The sequence below is a fragment of the Lactuca serriola genome, chromosome 2 (assembly GCF_051521515.1).
Source record: "Lactuca serriola cultivar US96UC23 chromosome 2, Lser_US96UC23_V15, whole genome shotgun sequence".
Classification (NCBI taxonomy): domain Eukaryota; kingdom Viridiplantae; phylum Streptophyta; class Magnoliopsida; order Asterales; family Asteraceae; genus Lactuca; species Lactuca serriola.
The window spans coordinates 196607130-196627750 of NC_136409.1; the positions used below are offsets into that span (position 1 = coordinate 196607130).

At 37.3% G+C, this 20621-nt stretch overlaps 1 protein-coding gene across 1 annotated transcript; it reads right to left on the reverse strand.

Annotated features, from left to right (window-relative positions):
* Positions 1 to 344: 344 nt before the first annotated feature.
* On the reverse strand, positions 345 to 3257 carry LOC145087992 (P-loop containing nucleoside triphosphate hydrolases superfamily protein). The gene is made up of 2 exons (XM_079026164.1): positions 2836 to 3257; positions 345 to 2380 (listed from the first exon to the last, which is right to left on the reverse strand). Exons 1-2 carry the CDS (start codon positions 2894 to 2896, stop codon positions 825 to 827), a joined length of 1617 nt encoding a protein of 538 aa, XP_078882290.1. The 5' UTR covers positions 2897 to 3257; the 3' UTR covers positions 345 to 824.
* Between the last annotated feature and the right edge of the window lie 17364 nt (positions 3258 to 20621).

Sequence of the window (20621 nt, forward strand, 5' to 3'; positions counted from 1 at the left end):
CTACTTTGCGTAGCTCAAAATCTCTAGATTTTCAAATCTATCATTTCTCCAAATGCTTAGGTTTCTTTATCTACTCTGCGTTGCTCAAAATCTCTATATTTTCAAATCATCATTTCTCCAAATACTTTTATCGACTCTTCTTCAAGTTTAATAAAGAAAGATACTCTTCAAGTACTTTATTCAATTCGTTATGCAATTATTTTCTTGAATTTATTTCTCCTTTAAATTTGTTTTGTTTATAACCATGTTCCGCATTATGGACATAGCCTAGACAATAAAGTTATGCTATAGCATTTGTAGTTGTGTTTTGTTAGATTAATTGTATAGATAATATAAACATCGTATGGGATTTGAAAACAAAAGTACTTTCAAGACAAAATGAATCAACTGATTTACAAGTTTAAAATTTAGTCGTAAATAGAACAAAAGATTAAAATGGGATTTTCATCTTCAAATCAACTAAGTAACAATCATCTTCAAATCGTAAGTCCCATCCCATCTTTTTAAAATGCTTCTCAAACTCTCAATCATCCTTAGAGGGTCATGTCCTAGCTGTTGTGGAAGTCGCTGTAGAAATATTAAAATCTTCAATGCACGACTCAGGTCAATAACCACATTTGAAAATACACGTCTTAATTCGCAAAAATGATCCATGTGGTTTGCTAATTTCTTTGGCCCTTACCTTTTTCATATACATGTCACTGCTCTTCAGACATGTCAGCTTCTCATATGAACTCAGAAGCTATGTTGCTCAAAATTTGTTGAAATCAATTTTGATTCAACAACTGATCTGAACAAAACAACAGAGACAAAAGTAAAACAGTTTACCAAACAGGCTTTCTTTTTCTATTGTCTCTGTTGTCTTTGGGGGCTGCCATTGTCAAGTATCTTGAATTGCTAATCTCCCGAGGTATCACAGCTCCAGATGCTTTCAGGATTCCAATCAACTCTGGAAACAGCTTCTTATTCTCCTCGTTAACAAACACAATTGAATTACCTTCCACTCCCATTCTTGATGCCCTACCAATCTGATGAACATACTCCTTAATGGAATTCGGCATGTCAAACACAATCACTTGTCTCACATGCAAAAGATCAATCCCTCTCCCCAATATTCCAGTTGCCACAATAACCTCAACCTCTCCTAATAAAAAAGAATTCAAAATTTCTCTCCTTTCTTTCATGCTCTTCTCTCCATGAATAGCCAAAGCTTTTAACCCTGTGGTGACACTTATACCCTCAGAAAGAAGATCCGCCCCAAGCCTTGAACCCACAAACACTATCACAGGTGGCTTAAAATGCTGTGAGCTGGCAAATATATCAAAAAGCTTTTGTTTCTTTCTTTTCGACTCAACCCATATAGCCACCTGTTTCACAGCTTGATTTGGCTTGTTTAGCTTTCCAACAGTGATCACATTCATCTCTTTTGCTAATGATCTTCCCATCTTCTCCACTTCAACTGGAACAGTTGCAGAGTATAGTAACACTTGAGGTTGAGATAGAGCCCTGTAAATCTGCATCACCTGTTCACGGAAACCTCTTTGGAGCATGCAGTCAACTTCATCTATAACTAAAATTGATACAGTGTCGAGTTCAATGTCATATTTAGTTAAAAGATCAATAAGCCTGCCAGGTGTCCCAACAATCATTTCTACTCCACCCTGTATACGATGGATCTGTTTAGGCATTGCATCACCACCTACCACTAATGCTGTTTTAAAAGGCAAACCTTTTCCAAGTATCTTAGCTTGTTCTTCAACTTGTATGGAAAGCTCCCTAGTTGGTGTCAACACCATCACTAATGGCTTTTTCTCTTCTTTTCTGAAATTTGCACAGAAAGAGATTGTGGGAATCAAATAAGATGCGGTTTTTCCTGAACCAGTCTCGGCTGAAACAAGCAGGCTTTGACCCTTTAAGGCAGCAGGAATTGCTTGCATTTGAACAGGTGTTGGGATTTCATACCCTGCAGATTCGATGTTTTGCAGGAGCTTCTGAGGAAGATTACAGTGAGAAAAAGACAACACTGGAGGTGGAACACAACTACCCTTTACAATAATCTCAAATTTAAGTCTAATCGATTCCATTTGGTTGGTGGTTAATGAGTGAGACTCTGGTTTACCTTTTTCATTACCATCTCTAACATAAAAGCATTCATCGCTTGTGGGTAATCTTATGGTAGGAGGCGTGAGACTAGTAGGCAACTTGGGTTCTTTGATTTTAAGTAAGAGCTTCTGCTTACATTCAAGGCTGCATATATCATCATCAGTCTCGTCACATATGTATTCCCCATATCGTCCGCATTCTATGCACAGAGGCTCTCCTGGTAAAGCTTCTCTTTGTTGAGCACTATATTTCTTCACATCATCAGCTGCAGGAGACACTAAGAAAAAACCCAAAATAAATGAGTTTAGCAGAAATTCTAGGAGAACAAAGTATAAGGTATACAGTGGTTAACAACTTTAAAATTGGATATGCAATTTTAGGGTGAAAATGCATTGAAACTTCGATAAGCTTCACACATCAGAGAATGTTGGTCCATTTTTTGATAGAATGCAAATCAACTTTATATTTAGAACTTGGGAGTTCCAGGTTTTACATGAAAAATCATATCCTTTTCCAAGGTGCATAAGAGTGACAACTGACACTATGTTCTCATAATACTGAATTTTCAACATAATCATTAGACATTAGGAAAAATTGATTGGGCATCTAGTTGTCTGGATTTGTGGACTCAATAGTACGTTGATCAACGAACAAGGTACAATCTTACCTTGAATCCAATAAACTATACTGAAAAAAACAGCGAGTTCAATGAGAATTGGTAAAAGCCCATACCTGAAGTTTCTACAGGATCTTGCGCTGTTAACATTCTTTGATCCTCATTTCCGCTCTTCATGACAATATTCCGAAGCAATTAAGCGCGAATTACTAGAACATCCGTGATTAAAAGGAGCACTTAGGTCATAGCTGCCGTAAGCAAATTCAGCAACCAATGATTGAAATTCTCTAGCAAACGGGGATAGAGAACACCGGAGATTTTCAAAGTATTGAAATGAGATCGAAATCCAGGAAGAACAACGCTGGCAGTAGAACAAATTTAAGATGTGTATGGACCCTAAAAAAATTGAATTTGCAAATCATGATTTTAGGGACGAAACCTATGGACAAATTACTACTCTTTACACCAATTAACATAGATACTCCCTTATCTTTTAGAAGTTTTTATATATAGCCTCTCAACTATGCTTCTCTTCAAATAAGTTCAATCTTGGTTCTGAAGAATTCACCACGACATGTGATCTTGGAATGTTATTTAGAGATCTCCAGTGTTGAAAAAAAATAAAAATAAAAAAATAAAAAAAATAAAAAAATTGATAACAATCTTTTTCAGGCCTATTTTCCTCCAAATCATTAGCTTTCCAAAAATAACTTTGGAAACAATATAATGTTGGGTGTTGATTCTTCCGCTTAATATTTTATGAACAAAATTACAAAAATGGTTCCTATGCTATGTAAAATTTTGGGTTTTTAGTACAAACCCCAAGTTTTTTGTATTCATGGTCTTTTTTTGAGTGATTTGTATGTAAAAATAGTCCTTCCGAAAATTGAAATGACTATAATATCCTTGGGATATTTATTTTTCATTTTTATTTCATTTTTTTTTAAATTTAATATTTATTTATTTATTTTAACAATTAAGAAAAATAATAGATGACCTCTCTCTCTCTCTCTCTCTCTCTCTCTCTCTCTCCTTCATTTGTTTTTCTTCTCCACCTCTCTAAAAAAACATTCAACAAACACTTGATCGGTTCCTTTCTACCCCCCAACAATTGTAAGAACATCAAACCCCTACACAATCCACAAAGCTTGAAGAACATAAACTGTTGCAGATGTTGGATCCAACTCTCAAGAATTTGTTCTTGATTCATCTAAAAAGAAGAACAGATCTGTAATAGAGATTATCCCTTCAAAACTTGAATCCATCTTCTTCACCTGTAAGAACCCATTTAATAGAATCCTCCATCGATTGAAGGCTCAAAGCAAACACCTTGAGAAAGCAAAGGGTAGGTGAAACGAGCGTCTAGGTCGGTTCCAAAAAGAACCTTAGACTGCTGGTTGTTGGACATCAAATAGGCGACGACGATTAAGGTGGTGGCGGCGAGGATTCTGGTCCAGATTTGGGTGGCAGTGAAGCACAAATGTAAGGATCAAGATGGGATTGGTCGGAGTTTGGAGACAATTGTGTTGATGTTTTCAGTTGCAATTGTTAGTTTCTTGAGAGATGGAGATGGACATATTATGTTGTACCCGGTGGTGGGGGGGGGGGGGGTCGTGTAGGGTTGTTTTCTGGTGGGTCAATGTAACACCGAAATTTTCAAAACAAAATTTTCATTTAAAATCGTTTATCTCTTTAACACTTTTCATAAAAATCTCTTTTTTTGTTTAGATTACAATACATGACTCTTTTGTTCAATCAATTAATAAACCAGGATCCTCTAAACAAACGCTTCCTCTGGTGTGTACAATCGAGTCGGTGTCGTCCTGTGATCCTGAGAAAACCTGAAACACATAACACAAAACACTGTAAGCACGAAGCTTAGTGAGTTCCCCAAAATACCACTCTAACACATATTAGCCACTTAAGGCTATAACTCTGTTGACCCTATGGTCAGTGTGTCTCGGTGGGACCCTCCAGTCCCAACTCTCTGTGGACCTTCCGGTCCTAACTCTATGGACCCAAAGGTCCTAACTCTGGTAACTCTGAATCATGCATATCACATATCACAATAAATCTCATAAAATAAATAGCATACAAATACACTGGCACATAACTCTAAACCTAACTCTGTGGACCCTCTGGTCCTAGCTCTGTGGACCTTCCAGTTCTAACTCTGATATACACACAACATAAATCACGTAGAAATAATGCAGTGCCACACATCGCATAGATAGCATACAATAACTCTGTCACATAACTCTGTTACCACTCTAGGTAAAGTATAGTGAGAAGACTCGCATGGAAAGCAGAAAGCAGATATCCTCACACTTGAATCTCGAACTCGCCACCGCCTAACACATAAGGCAAATATCTCTAATTAACACTTGAAGTCTCAACTCTAATTAAACCGACGATTACACTTTCCCCTCTCTAATCAGATAGTGGGTAAAAGACCATTTTACCCCTCCATGGTCTCTATTACCTATGTTAACCAAACCCTAAAGTCACACAAAAGTCAACTGTCAACCTTGACCAGACTCGTCGAGTGCACCAATGTGACTCGGCGAGTCCACGCGTGCCCCTCACACTCATGGTCTTCACTTGACTCACTGAGTCAACCCTCCACTCATCAAATCAACACTGATCGCGAATCGCGGGACAACTCGTCCCAACTCATCGAGTCCGACTCTTGACTCGGCGAGTCCAGATTTGGACCAAGTCCTCTAGTTCCCTTCCGACTCACTGAGTCGTTCCTCAACTCAGCGAGTCACCATGTAACATCCCCCTCTGGCACGTATCACAATATTGTCCGCTTTGGGCCACTCGGCACGAGGACTTCCCAGGGGGTCACCCATCCTGGTACTACTCCCGCCCGAGCACGCTTAACTGCAGAGTTCTTATGGGATCTGCTGCTGTCACGGCTTTAAAACGCATTGGTACTACTCCCGCCCGAGCACGCTTAACTGCAGAGTTCTTATGGGATCTGTTGCCGTCACGGCTTTAAAACGCGTTGTGATAAGGAAGGTATCCACACCCCTTATATGGAGATGTTTCGTTCTCCTTCCAAGCCGATGTGAGATCAGATCTAACCCACTTTCACCCCCCCCCCATTATAGGGTTCGACGTCCCCGTCGAACACATCGACCCGTGCCCTGGCTCTGATACCATTTGTAACATCCCCCTCTGGCACGTATCACAATATTGTCCGCTTTGGGCCACTCGGCACGAGGACTTCCCAGGGGGCACCCATCCTGGTACTACTCCCGCCCGAGCACGCTTAACTGCAGATTTCTTATGGGATCTGCTGCCGTCACGGATTTAAAACGCGTTGTGATAAAGAAGGTATCCACACCCCTTATATGGAGATGTTTCGTTCTCCTTCCTAGCCGATGTGGGATCAGATCTAACCCTTTTTGGTAACGCCCGAGTTTCAGGGCTAAGCATTTTTGTCAATGTAATAGTCTAGGTCAAATCTTGTAACTCTTTTTGAAGTAATAAAGATGAAATATTTGAGTATTATGTGAATTATGTGTGTTTATGTGTTTATTATTTAATTATAAATGTATAATTAATAAAGAATAAAAATGAGCGTCAAAATTAAAGTGTGAGATAATCCCGATATCTCTACATAAAGTTGTAGAATATGTCTCAAGGTTTCCGTACATATAAAGAACGCCGAAATCCGAGTTATAACGAAGAAGTTATGACCCGTCGAAGTTTCGCGACAGAACCGGCATGATACCGGAAAGCGTAAAAAGTGAATTTACGATAGAGCGAGACTTAGCCTTAGCGATCTAAACAAAAGTCGTAGAATATGTTAAACTAAGAACATCGATAAAAAGAACGCCCAAATCTGACTTCGTATGAAGAAGTTATGATTTTTCGAAGTTTCAGAATAGCAGTGTACAACCCGAAATTCGAATATTAGATCGAGAGGTTTTTAGCCGACACGACCTAAACGAGAATCGAAGATCTCGTTGAGAGTAGCATAACGAGAAAAAGATGGGCAAAAACGGATGTCGGATGAAGAAGTTATGAGGATTTAACGGACCAATCGTGTCCCGGCCCGTTAATAATATAAAATTTAAAATCGAGCCAGAATTAGCCGACGAAGTCTAAACGAAAGTTGTAGAGTACGTTCCCACCTTCGCGTGGATATAAAGAACGTCGAAATTGGAGGTCGTACGCGAAAGTTACGATTTTTTAAAGTTGAAGTATGAAAATGCGAAACCTGGTGCGAGACTGATGACGTGGCGTGTTGTGGGCCGTCCGATGATGGTCTCAGATCTCGCTTCGGATCATGCCACGTAGTCCTCGCATACGCCCAGCGTCCGAAGCCAGTACGCCCCGCGTACCCTCGCCCTTATCTCTTCCGGAGTGCAAGCCAGCTGGTCCGAGGTGGCGCTCTTATCCGATGGTTACGCCCCGCGTAGGTCCGAGGTACGCCCAGCGTACCGAGGCCTCGCAAGGCTATAAAAGGGGGCCGAGATTTCTTCATTTTTCACACCTTTTTCACTTCTCTCTCTACAACCCAAAACCACCCCTAAGCCCTAGATGAAACCCCTAGCACCCTAGGGAAGCCCCGAGGCTCCCGGAGTCCCGAGAAAAAGGAGTCTTTCGGTTTCGAAACGCTGCTCCAATTAAGTCCCGGTTTTTCGATAAAATTCGTTGTAAGTGTGCTACGCTTACGCAATTTTTAATATAGCTTTCAAATAATTATAGGAATGTTATTAGGTCCTTAAAATAATTATTTGAGCTATTATCGAGTATTATTAACACTTAATAATACTCGGACTAATTAATTTGTCGCGGTTATCGTTAAACTAAACCCTAGTGGTATCAATACTAGGTTTTATCGAAGGAATATCATTTTGAGAGTATCGAAGCGTTGTCCGAGTGCTGAGTCACCACCCAATCAGGTGAGTGCATAGTTACTTTCAGCTTACACATAGATATGAAGTATTTTATATAAATTACGTGTTATGTGTGCATATTATCTGAATACTTGCTATCTATGCTGGATGAACATTTTTATACATGTTTTCAATGATTTAAACTGTATATGTATTTTATATCTACGGAAATGTTGGGGTAAAACATGGCTAGATGTAATAGGTGATGTGTGATAAAATGATGAGAGGCCTCGATGTTGATGTTGTTGATTCTGTCATCTAGCGGAGTATGGATGACGACCACAAACTCTTCTAGACAGTCCAGTGGAACACTAGCAGGCTCGCAACCTATAGGTGTTTGTGAACGATGTGTTCACCGGTGTACTCCATCCCCCACATGGTTGCCTTTAGGACATTTATTGCTGAGGAATCCCCTTAGCAGTAGTGTCCGTCCCGATGATGATCCTTAGGCTAGGTCCCTTATGATAGGTGTTTAGGGACGTAAAGTGAGGATAACGGGAACGGGTAATCGGATTATTGTTGATTGATGAAATTAATAAACTTATTTATTGTGGGTTGAAAACTCTATGTGCTCACCAGGCTCCCAAGCCTGACCCACTCAGTTTTATGTATTACAGGTAGTGGCGCATGAGCATAGATGTGATGTTTTGGACGAGGGATTACGGATATAGGCTTGTAGATATGAACTAATGTAGTAAGGCTTATATTGTACTGTTTATGCTTTTGATCTGTACGAACATGACATCCCAAGTCTTTTAATGAAATACATTTCTATGGAAATGCTTATGATAAATCTTTATCATATTTTGTTTTGGGACAAATTCTGCAACACTTTCATTTAAAATGTAACTCTGATTTTTAAACAAAGCATAAACAAACTGGTCTTTTCTGGCCGTGATTTTGGGGATGTCACACACCAACTGTGTGATTATCGGAAAAACCCTAGCCCTACTCGTTGAGTCTGCCCTTGGACTCGACGAGTTCATGCCATGCTCAAACTGAAATGACCTCCCGAGGTCAGATCCGTTCCTCCAATCTATAAATCTGGCCTTCCCAAGCATGATAATCATGAAAAGTCCCGATCTTGGTGCACATGCAAGGGCTCAAGAACTCTATTCGAAGAAATGACCCCTAATATGACATCCTAGTCTCATTCCTTCCATTAATACACATAAAGCTCAGAGGGTTAAGGTCTCTGGACCTCTTTGGATCCAGATCCAAAGCCTTAACACAAGAAGAGGCCAAATGTTCACCAAATCTAGTCTCTAATGGGTCTAGAAAACCCTAACTCCAAAAATAATCACCAAAAGTGAAGAAGGGTCGAATCAATACCTCAAGAATGATGTCTCTGGCTCTGAACTTTACATAATAGCACCCTCTTCATCCCCCTCTTGCCCTGGTCACATTCTTCATGCAATAACACTAACACAAGGATCAAAAATGACCTCTTCTCCCTCATAAATGCTCTAGCTCTCTTAGGGTTTCTCTCTGGGGTTTGGTAGCCTCAATTGACAGCCATAAGGGCCTTTAAATAGGTCCCAAACCCACAAAATTATGGTTTCATTAAACAGCGTGGACTCGCCGAGTCCTCCCATGAACACGCCGAGTCCAGTCATTAACCCGGATAAGAATTTGCGACCCTACTCGGCGAGTCTAAGCACCAACTCGCCAAGTCCCTCCACAAACCCCAAAATAAATGAATAAAATAATATACCTGGGGACCCGGATGTTACAGTCAAACGTGTACTCCTTGAAAGAAACAAATCCGCATCTTGGTGGGGGTTTGTTGAGCAAATGGATTTGGGGTTGCGACAACTTGACAGATCGACAACCTTCACCCTTCATCGCAACAAACCACCATCTTCATAAGCTCTATCACCAGCCTTCATCTTCACATCAGAGAGAGAGAGAGAGAGAAAGAGGTGGACCTCTATTATTTTTTAATTGTTAAAATAAATAAATAAATATTAAATTTATAAAAAAATGAAAGAAAAATGAAAAATAAACACCCCAAGGGTATTATAGTCATTTTAATTTTCGGAGGGACTATTTTTACATACAAACCACTCCAAAAGGACCATGAATCCAAAAAACTCGGGGTTTAGACTAAAACCCCGAAAATTTGCATACCATAATGACCATTTTTGCAGTTTTATCTATTTTATGTATAGATTATTATACCCTTCCATTAATTTTAATTTTAATTGATGAAACTGCAAAATTGGTCCTTGTGGTTATACAAAAACTATGGATAAAGTCCAAAAAGTTTCCGACTTGCATAAAAGGTCCAAAATCAAGTATTTTTCATGGTTTCGGTCCCTAGTAAAGTTGAAATGATAATTTTGCCCTTCTATGTTTCTTTTTTGCATTTTTACATTTATTCTAATAATTTGCTCATTTAAAAATAAAAGAAAAACAAAATAACGGCCCACCCACCACAATGGTACCCTCTCTCTCACACACACACTCACCAGAAAACCTTTAAAACCCACTTCTCATCCATCGTCTTCTTCCCCTTCCATTGTAAGTCAAACACACACACACACAACTGTAACTCAACAAAAAAAAACACACACACATATAACTCAAACACATACCAAAACATCACCGGTAAATTCGTCGATTATGGATCCTCCCCACCCAGTAAATTTTTTCTCAGTTGTTGACATAAGTTTTGAAATATCCCCGATTCTTATTTGATTTTGTTAACCGGTAAAAGCAATATTACATTGATAATCAATTAAATTAAACCACCATTACCCCCATCGATGGATGTACTTCATGAAATCAAATACGATCGAAATCTTTCAAGATCGAACCTTTCTGAGAGCATCTCCATCGAAACCATTGGAGACCTTCAAATCGAAAACTAGTATCATTCCATCAATCATCTAAATTTGATTACCAGAGCACAACCGATATGCCTAAAATCTATGATTAAATTTATCACAATAATCAACTATTCCCTCACAAAATGCAATCGCTTTTCCATATATTATCATGAAGGAATCGTCAACTGAGGAGGTGACAATATTTGTTTCATTTTCATAAACCCCCTTTCATTTGCCACAGCTCCGACATATATCACCCAAAACAGAAACGGAACCCTCCCGTCCGATTAACAGGAAACAGAAGGACGCTAGCAATTGAGATTAAACATATGGATTGTACAAAACCAAACCAGCAAATCAATTTCCGATGAGATAAGGGATAACTAGAGGTGGCGGCAGATAGGGAGTTGAGAACAAAATGTTGAAGTACAAATTTGGGTTAGCGGCTGACCGGCTGTCAAAGAGGGATTTGCGAGAGGGGAGTTCCACGGGACCTGCTTTCATATTCATCTACTCTAAAATCCAACCTTGGAATCCATATTGTTCGATCATAGAGTAAACTCAACATGGTGCTTGCATTTCTTCGATTTTCTCAATGGATAGGTTAGAAGAAGGAGGTGAGGGAGAGTCGAAAGTAGAAGGAGAGGTTACTATCTTGTATAATGGGTGTAAGGCGGGCCTATTTTTTTGAATTATAAAATTTAATTAATCAAAATAAGAAAATGGAAAAAAAACGAATTAAAAGGGCAAAACTGTGCTTTCAATTCATCGAGGGACCAAAACTACGGGAAATTCCAGATTTTGGATCTTCCATGTAAGTCGGAAACTTTTTGGATTCTATCCATAGTTTTTGCATAACCACAGGGACCGATTTTGCAGTTTTGTCGTTTTAATTTAAGATTTAAGATCATGAAGAGAAAGAAAAATCTTCCCAAACAATATATCTTTGTACGTGCAAAAAATTTAGTTTTCAATAAGACATAGTTTCTAAATTCAAAAACTTGGATTTTTTTTAAACGACTCTTGAAGTAATTTCTTTTACATATTTGTAACTATAAATAAAAAAATCATACCAATTCTACAAAGACGAGTTATGTAACCATTATTATGCATTGATATCTAGTGAAATAAACTAATTATGATGCATTGGTCACTTGATAAAACGTATGTGTACAATACTAACATTACAAACATTGTAAAGAGGGCTCTATTCCTAACATGTATTTTATATAATACTAATATTACTAAAACACTGTAAAGAGGACTCTATTACCAACATGTATTTTATATAATACTAACATTACTAAATTGAACATGTATTTTATATAATACTAACATTACTAAATTGTAAAAAGAACTGTATTGCCAACATGTATATTTTATTATTTTTATATAATATCCAAATCTGTAGAAATCCGCAACCAACTTTTTCATTGTAAGCTGAATATAACAATGTAAAGTAAAAAACAAATAAAAATATATGGGAATGAACTTATTAAAGATGTCATATTAATTGGAATCTACAATTAATTGATAACAATATAAATGTAACAAAACATACGAATATTTCTAACATTTGACGAATGAATTAGTAAATTAAAGTGACATCTTGGTATGAATTAACTAAACAGTACATAATCTTTGGCCATCTATTTTCATGAAACAAAAAAAGACAACTTCAAACTAATAAATATTAAATCATAAGAAAATTATTCCAACATAAATATTCAAACTAATGCATATCCACTATTGAAACTACTCTGATGGCATATCATCACTTGAAAAAACTAGATATGCATTTAAATCAAGTAAGTTGTTTTCGCGACTTATATCATTAATATTATTTGACACTTCATTGTTCATTTGAAAGACACAAGTAGAACTTGAAGCATTTTGTGTTTGTGATGATTCCACAAACTCAAATCTTGAAGGTCTCGTGCGGTAGAATTTAATCTTCTTTTCTTTTTTGATTTTGGAGGTCTACCCTTTGGTCGACAAATCATAAGCTCAAATAACATATCAGATTTAGTCAAAAGTTTAGTAATAATTAAATTAACAATTTATTTCTTACTTTGAGGTCACATTTGGTATCTTGAAGACAACTCACTAAACAATTCTTCAAATTCTTTGGGTTCATCATTGTGTAAATCATCTTCTGAATTCAAACGCAACTATCAATCCTCCACTATGAATGAATAAGATCCAATGAAAGTGTTATTCATTCTAAATGTTTTATCTTGTGAGCACAAGGAATAGTCATGGTTCCATAAAATGTTTGGTTCAAAGAGTAATTGTACCTAAAAACCAAATATAATAAAGGTTAATATAAAAAATAGTGTTGTGCAACTATGTAAAACTATAAGCTTTGTACATATTACCATTTTTTTTCATATTGCCTATGTATCTCCTTTAATTCCAAATGAGATACATGACACAAAAGCTCTCTAAAAACAAGTGCATCACCATTATGAAGAACTTTGATTCTCTCACTTGCGAGTTTCACTTTAATCTCGTTGAAAGCCACCTGTAGATATTGTTTCAGTTTGGCATTAACACCTTCAGCCCTTGACGATGACCGATTACCAAAATGCAAATAGTTTTTTGTCCATGCACTAACAAACTTTTCCTTCCAAGGCAACCATGTGTTTTTTATGTACTCAATTACAACTTTCTTCATCTCATAAAACAACTCAAATTCACCCCAGTTATGCTCAAAAATAGTTGTAGTTGTTGAATATGCTACATTATTCCAACTTGACATAAATATATTAAACTTTTTTGCATGTGCAAAATGATTCTTGCAATTTGTCAACACATTCTTTTCAATATGCCAAATACACAAAAGGTTTTTCATGTTCGAAAATACCATATTTATGGCATTCATTAATGCCAACTCTCTATCAGACATGATCACATACGGTTCACAGTTTTCAAGAGTCTTCTTAAACACACTTAAGCAACGTTTGGTGGGTGGGACTAGACTGGACATAATGGAACAAACTCTTTTCAGATAATGTTTGGAGTAGATGGGATAGGAAGACGGTGAAACATGATTAATTTTAGTCCCACCCAAAAGGATGGAACACAGTGGAACAAAGAACATTTTGAAAAAAAATACCCTTTATACCAGCGTCTCCCGTCTCTTCTCCCAACCTCCCTACTCACCTACCATTTACTCTGGTCAATAACTTTGCCTCTTCCATCTTCAATGGTAACCAATTTCTCTCGTCAACTACATAGTGCATGTAACGAACCAATCATTGACATATTTTTTTTTTTAAGAAAAACACCAACCGGAACCTTGCTTGAATTTTATTTTAAGAACATAACTGTAACGACGTAAAATTTTCAAAACAAGATTTTCTCATTTTAAACACATAATATCTCAAATCATCATTCTCAAAATCACAAGTGTCTCAAATGTCAATAATAAAACATAAATCCCAGAATCATAAAACAACTCCTCGCCAGTGTGTACAATCACGTCGGTGCCTTGTCGCGATCCTCAAAACTACCTGAAACACATGACACATAACACGGTAAGCGCACAACTTAGTGAGTTCCTCAAAATACCACACACAACTCATTAGCCACTCGAGGCTATAGCTCAATGAGACCCTCCGATCAATGTGTCTCAGTGGGTCCCTTCGGTCCCTCGACTCATCATATCAATATAATACACAGAAAGCATAACAAAAACAAATATCAGGATATCTCATTGCACATATCATACACATAAGACCCTCTGGTCACCCATAATATTACCACTCAAGGTAAGTATAGTGAGAAGATTCACCTCATAAGCTAATGGATGAAAATCTCGCACTCAGGATCTCGATCTCTACCCACCGGTCTAGCCTCCGCCTAACACATAATAATTATCCCTAATTAATATTGGCCCTCAAGAAGCTAGACTAACCCTTCTTCAACTCACAGAAGGGTAAAAGACCATTTTACCCACTCCAAGGCTTAATAGTCCTCAATCTTGACCAAACCCTAAAAGTCAACAAAAGTCAACATCAACGAGTATGTTGCGCGTTCTAACTCCCTACGTTGGGCGTACTTAGTTGCTTACAGAATCGGGGGTGCTTGACCCCTACGCTGCGCGTATTGGGGTTACACCCAACGTACGCCCCAATTTCACTCTTCTCATATTTTTGGTCTTAATCCGTTAAGACATAAGCTCATATCTCAGATCTGGACCTTCTAATGCCTCTTAGTCCATAAAGTCATCGACTTTAAGCCTTTGCATGGCTGGAAAGTCACCATCCTCCATAAATACACACTCTTTTGTCCCAAAGGTCTTATAACTCATGCATGGAATGAATTCACCAACCAAGATTGGATTTTTATGGCTTCACACTACTCATACACTCAAAAGGGGTTGGTCCTAGGCTCTAGAGTTCAAGATCTCATCAAGACTCCACCTTTATGGGACAAAACCCTAAAATGTCCAACACAACTTGCTCATAAGCAGGAAAGGTAAAGTCTGAAGCTTTATACCTCAAATAGAAGCTTCACACCCAGATTTGCTCAGATCTAGAAGCTTGGACTCCAACTCTCCTTCTTCAAGGTCTTCTCTTCTCTTTAAAACCACACAAACACTCCTTCAAAGCTCAAACACACACACAAGCTCTAGAATGGAGATTAGGGCACTCTTAGGGTTTTCTCTATGGAAATGGTGGCCAGAAATGAGGCCATCATGTTCCTTAAATAGGGGACTCACCCCAAATTAGGGTTGCATTTTGGGCCTAGTACGCCCGACGTACTCACGGGTACGCCCAATGTACTGGGTGGTCTCCGCGTTGCATGCACGCTGACGAGTACGCCCCGTGTACTCATTCCTCACTCATTTATATTTAAAACCAATAATGACAATAGCCCAAAAGATTAAGGTTCTCGAGGTATACCTAGACTCAGGATGTTACAAGAACCAACTAGGCCTTGATAATTTTTTTAAGAACAACTAAGTAACGAGTGAAAGAAGATATCTAACAGGGTCAGAATACAGTTCTTTATGATCATGGACTTCCCCAATATCAATATAATGACTAACAAGAGAGGGGTTTTGTAATATGAATTTTGTTGTTACTTCTCTTTATTTTTAAAAGCGATTTCCAGTTCTTGAGTCAACAATTTAAACCTCAAACTTGAATATGTTCATTATCTTGTTGACGATTTGACGATTTAGTAAAATCGTAGTTAATTTATTTTGCATACCTTCAAATTAAAGGAAAAACGACTTTTTTGCTTTTTGATGATTTGTTGGGTGAAAATCTTAGGTGCGTCACATGAAAGAAGATAAGATGAATATGATAATGGGCGACGATGGAGGTTTCGGACCCAATTGCAATATTTGTGATGCCATGGAGGTTAAAAAGTATTAAATATGCAAAAATAATTATATAATTATATTATATATAATATGTCATGTGTGTTTTCAAGTATAATATAGTAATTTCTACATATTATTTTTAAAAAGTATTAAATATGAAAAAATAATTATATAATTATATTATATATATAATATGTCATGTGTATTTTCAAGGATAATATAGTAATTCCTACATGTTATTTTGTTTCGTCCTAGTTTCGCCAAACAAGATACAGACAATCTTCTTAGTCATGTCCAATTCTGTTTCATCCAATCCAGTTCTATATTGTTCAGTTCTATCCCACATACCAAACGCTACCTTAATGCCCAAATATAACTATCTTCATCCTCTCTCTCAAGAAATACAAACCCAGAATAACAATATGTATTAAAACATGAAACTCAGTGATATCAAGGAGAGACATGTTATATTGTTGGTTTGATATGTACAATCCATTATAAAGATATTAGAGAAAGATTTTGCCAATTTATTTGACAAATGATGTGCAATAAACAAATGAGTTATATGCCCTATTGAGTTATGTAAAATATCATAGATAAAACCCTCTTTTTCAAACTCTTCAAATAAAACACTAATCATTGATCGATTTCCCAAGTTTTCCTTGCGGATTTTCGCATTTAGATTGTATATAGTTCGAGAGACTACTAGAAGGTCTGAGTTTCCTTGGCGCAAAGAAGAAATAATTTTCCTTGGGGGTATGCCAGAAAGCGTCATGTTTTTTGACACTTTGTACATCATTAAGTGATAATCGATGATATGATGGATGCCCAAAGATATCAGTAGATGGTTAATGGTTGTGAGTTAAGTTTTTTGCCTTAAGTATCCAAACACCATCATTTCCTTTTTTACCTACAATCTGGAAGAGACACTTAATCAAACGAGATCTAGTGTTCTTCTTCCTTTTATCTCCAATACACATTGTATCTCGATAGGAAACGCATCGATCACATCGCAGCGTGACATATTTATCTATACTTGAATCCCGAATTGATACCGCATATCTTTTAACATAATAAAAATCTCTTACGCTCTTTAGTAATTCACCATACAATTCAAATTTGGAGTTAGCTAAATAGAGTTCTTCGTTTTGTACCGTAGAATTTGATGAATCCATTATCTCTGTTTAATCAATTTTAACACAATCAAACATCACATTCAAGTTTAAATCAATAAGTTAACATAATCAAAATCAATTTTAACACATTTTGAATCATAATCAATTCAAGTTTCAATTTTGAATCATAAACAATTCAAGTTTAACATAATCATAACCAATTCAAGTTTAAACATGGAGTTATCATAAATGTTAACATAGTCAAAAGTCTAAAATATAGCTTCATTAAACAATTGAATAATTCTCTTTTAAGGTAAAAAAGTCAAAGTCTTGCTCATTTTTTTCATCTAATCTTCACATTTAAAAATAAAAATAAAAAATTGAACAATTAATGTTACTAAAAAGCTTTTTAGTAACATTAATTTGGTGTTGTTGAGATGCGTAACTAAAAAGCTTTTTATTCAAGAAAAATTACGTATTCAAAATTTAATATATGTTGTTGAAGCATGTAATTATTCAAAGTAAATTTCTTACGATCACCACTAGCATGTGGTCCACAGTGACTTTTCTATTCCCCTTTTTTGTGATATGTAGACTATCAATCTTCCTAACCCAATCATGACGATACAAATTGAGTATTGACATTTTATTTAGTTATTTATAATTTTTTTTAGTGACTAATAATGGAGATTTTGAAGGTTACCGATTGAAAGATGAACGAAATTAGCCGCTGATGAAGATTGTCGTGCCAATTGTGGATTTCCGAAGCTTGGTCGTGCGTCGTGTATGTATTTTTGGAAAAAAGAAATTGGGTATATAGGTTAAGATAATAATTCACGTAAAGATAGATGAGATCCCATATTATCAGCTTCTTATATTAATTATCTATACATTAGTTAAACAATTAAATGAATTGAAGGATATAATAGTCTATACATAAAATATTAAGTGGAAGTATAAAAAAAGCTCCTTGGAAAAACCAGCTCCCATATGGCTATACTGAATGTCTTTAAATTCCTACATGTATGGTGACTTTTATCACCTGTGACTTTTTTGTCAAACACCGCCCCTTATATGTGTATTGTGATGTCTCGTGAAGCTGGCTACGCCTCACTACAATGGAAAGAGAAAATGGGTTTGGGTTATGTGATCGATCGTTGAATGAACCGTTTGCAATCTTTTTTTTTTAACATTTAAATTATACCTATAAAAACTATTAAATCTCAACACTACAACATACACAAATTTCACTTCTTTTTCTCTTTACTACTATCTCAAAAATAGATCAAAATCATAACACTTCAAACATCTAAAAATGATGAATAATTCGTCATCTTCTTCTTCGTCGTCTTCATCTGATGACAATGATATGTATTTTCACTCGTTGATGGAAGCGATCGTTGCGTCGATAGGTCAAGAATGCGAAAGTTCAAACACCATCAAGAGGACTAGAAATTCAATCAACATGAATCATGAGGTTGCACACACTTTTGGTATGTGATTACTTTTGTTGATGACTACATATATAGCAATGCTCAATTCAAACGTCATTTCCGTATCAATAAACATTTATTCATGCGTATAACGAATGATTTAGAAGCTAATTACGAATGTCAATGGAGATATGATCCTAGAGGTAGACTAGGTTATAGTCCAATACAAAAGTGTACTGCAGCAGTTAGAATTTTAGCATACAACAACGTCGTTGATGTACATGATGACTATTTGAATATGTATGAAAGAACAGTCCAAGAATGTGTATACACCTTTTGTGAGTGTGTTATAGAACTATAATAAAATATATTTACGGAAGCCTACAAGAAGTAACGTTGAACAGATGTATGATGCACATGATAGTTGTAACACTTTCGAATTTGCTTCATTATTCGGGGCTGTGGCCCAATCTTTAGTGGTCATGAGGCTTAAGGCCTTGGGAAAGGAAGAATTTGGCCCTTCTCGGGTGTGGGTGTTATGGTCTTAAGGGATCCAAGTGTTCGATTGTGTCTTCGGAGGTCAAGGGTATAATCGTAATTGGATATTTCAGTCTTTTATGGATTTTGGGTTTTGTTCGGGAGGTTTTAAGGCTTGGGTGTGTTATTAGAAACGTAGGGCTTCTCGCCCCCTTTCTGTGGATATAAGGTTCGTTGGAAACGGATCTAATATAAGGAAGTTATGGCATTTTGAAGTTATTGATAGATTTGTCCCCTAATGGAAATTGTTTACAAGTCGGTCCCATGTACGCAAGTGGTATGCGCGTGTCTGGTTGGGTACGCCCAGCGTAATAGGCAGAGTGCCAAACTCTACTTTTAGGGTTTGGGCACTATATATACTCCATTATAACCTCAAGACTCTCTCATTATCAACCCCTATTGCTCTAAAACCTTAATTTCGAACGCTAACCTCCTCCAAGAGTGTGTGAGCATATTGTGTGTATCTTTGGTGGGTTTTGGTGATTAATCAAGAAATGGACGTTTGGTGTAATATGGTGGTTCAAGGGAAGGCGTGTGGATCTCGACTCTCTACTCCATTTTCAGCTCATTAGAGGTATAAAGCTCTAACCTTGCTCATTAGAAGCTTAGATCTAGCATTATTGTGAGTTTTGGCCCTATTTTGGTCTCATGGGTGAGATCTAGTGATTTGATAACACTCCATGAGCTTAGAGTTGCTACTCTTAGGATTTCTGAGGTTGTTAGTTCATAAAAATGCTTACTTGATGCTTAAGGATGGATCATATATGTGTTAAGGTGGTTATTGTGGATCTTAAAGAATTATTTTGGATGTTGGGTCCCACTGAGACATGCAAACTAATAAAGTTGGCAACTTTATCAGTTAAGAGCTTATTATATATGAAGGTTCCATGAGGTTTTGGGGCTAAGTGCTTAAGGGATTAAGTCATAAGTTGACTTTTGTGAAGGATCGAGGTTACGCCCAACGTAACTACATATATGCCCCGCATACTGAGGATTTCAGGGGTACGCCTAACGTACCGGTGTATGTACGCCCAACGTAAATGGCCCAGTGCCATTTTGGGCTTGTTTGACATCTTTGGACTTTGGGCCTTGGATCTGGGTCTTGGGCTTTGAGATTTGGACTTCTTGGATTGAGGACTTGTTTTTGGAACTGGACTCCTTTTTGGACTAAGTTATGGGCTTTCTTTGTTGGGCCTTACTCGCCCAATGGATTTGGGCCTAATTAAGTCCAATGGGCTTGGGCCACGTGGTGTATTTTGGGTCTCGTTGCTTGGGTCTGTGGGTCGTATGAGATCAGTTATGGGACTAAGAGAAGTTTTGGACTTTAGGATAAGGCCCATGTGGAGGTTGGGCCCAATTTGTCAAATTAGGCCATTAGTGGGCCTTTATGGATTTTGTTGGTTTTGGGCTTGGGCCTCAGTTTTGGTTCATGTTGGGTCAGGGTAAAATATGGATTATGGATTTTGGAACCTAATTGCTGATTGGGTTTTATTTTTGGTATTGATAGCTCGGGAAGTCGTCAGGGCAGCAGTTAGGGATTTCTATCAGTGAGCTTCTGCATTCGAGGTGAGTCTCCTCACTGTTTTATGGGTCGAAGGCATCAATTCCGGCCTATTTGGTTTATGTATAGTAGGAAGACCCGGGGGTAACCCTTGGCAGGAGGCGGCTCCTGGCAAACTGTACGCAAGACCAGAGTCTGAACTCTGGCAGTTAATTAGTTAAGTAGTGTGGATTGTAT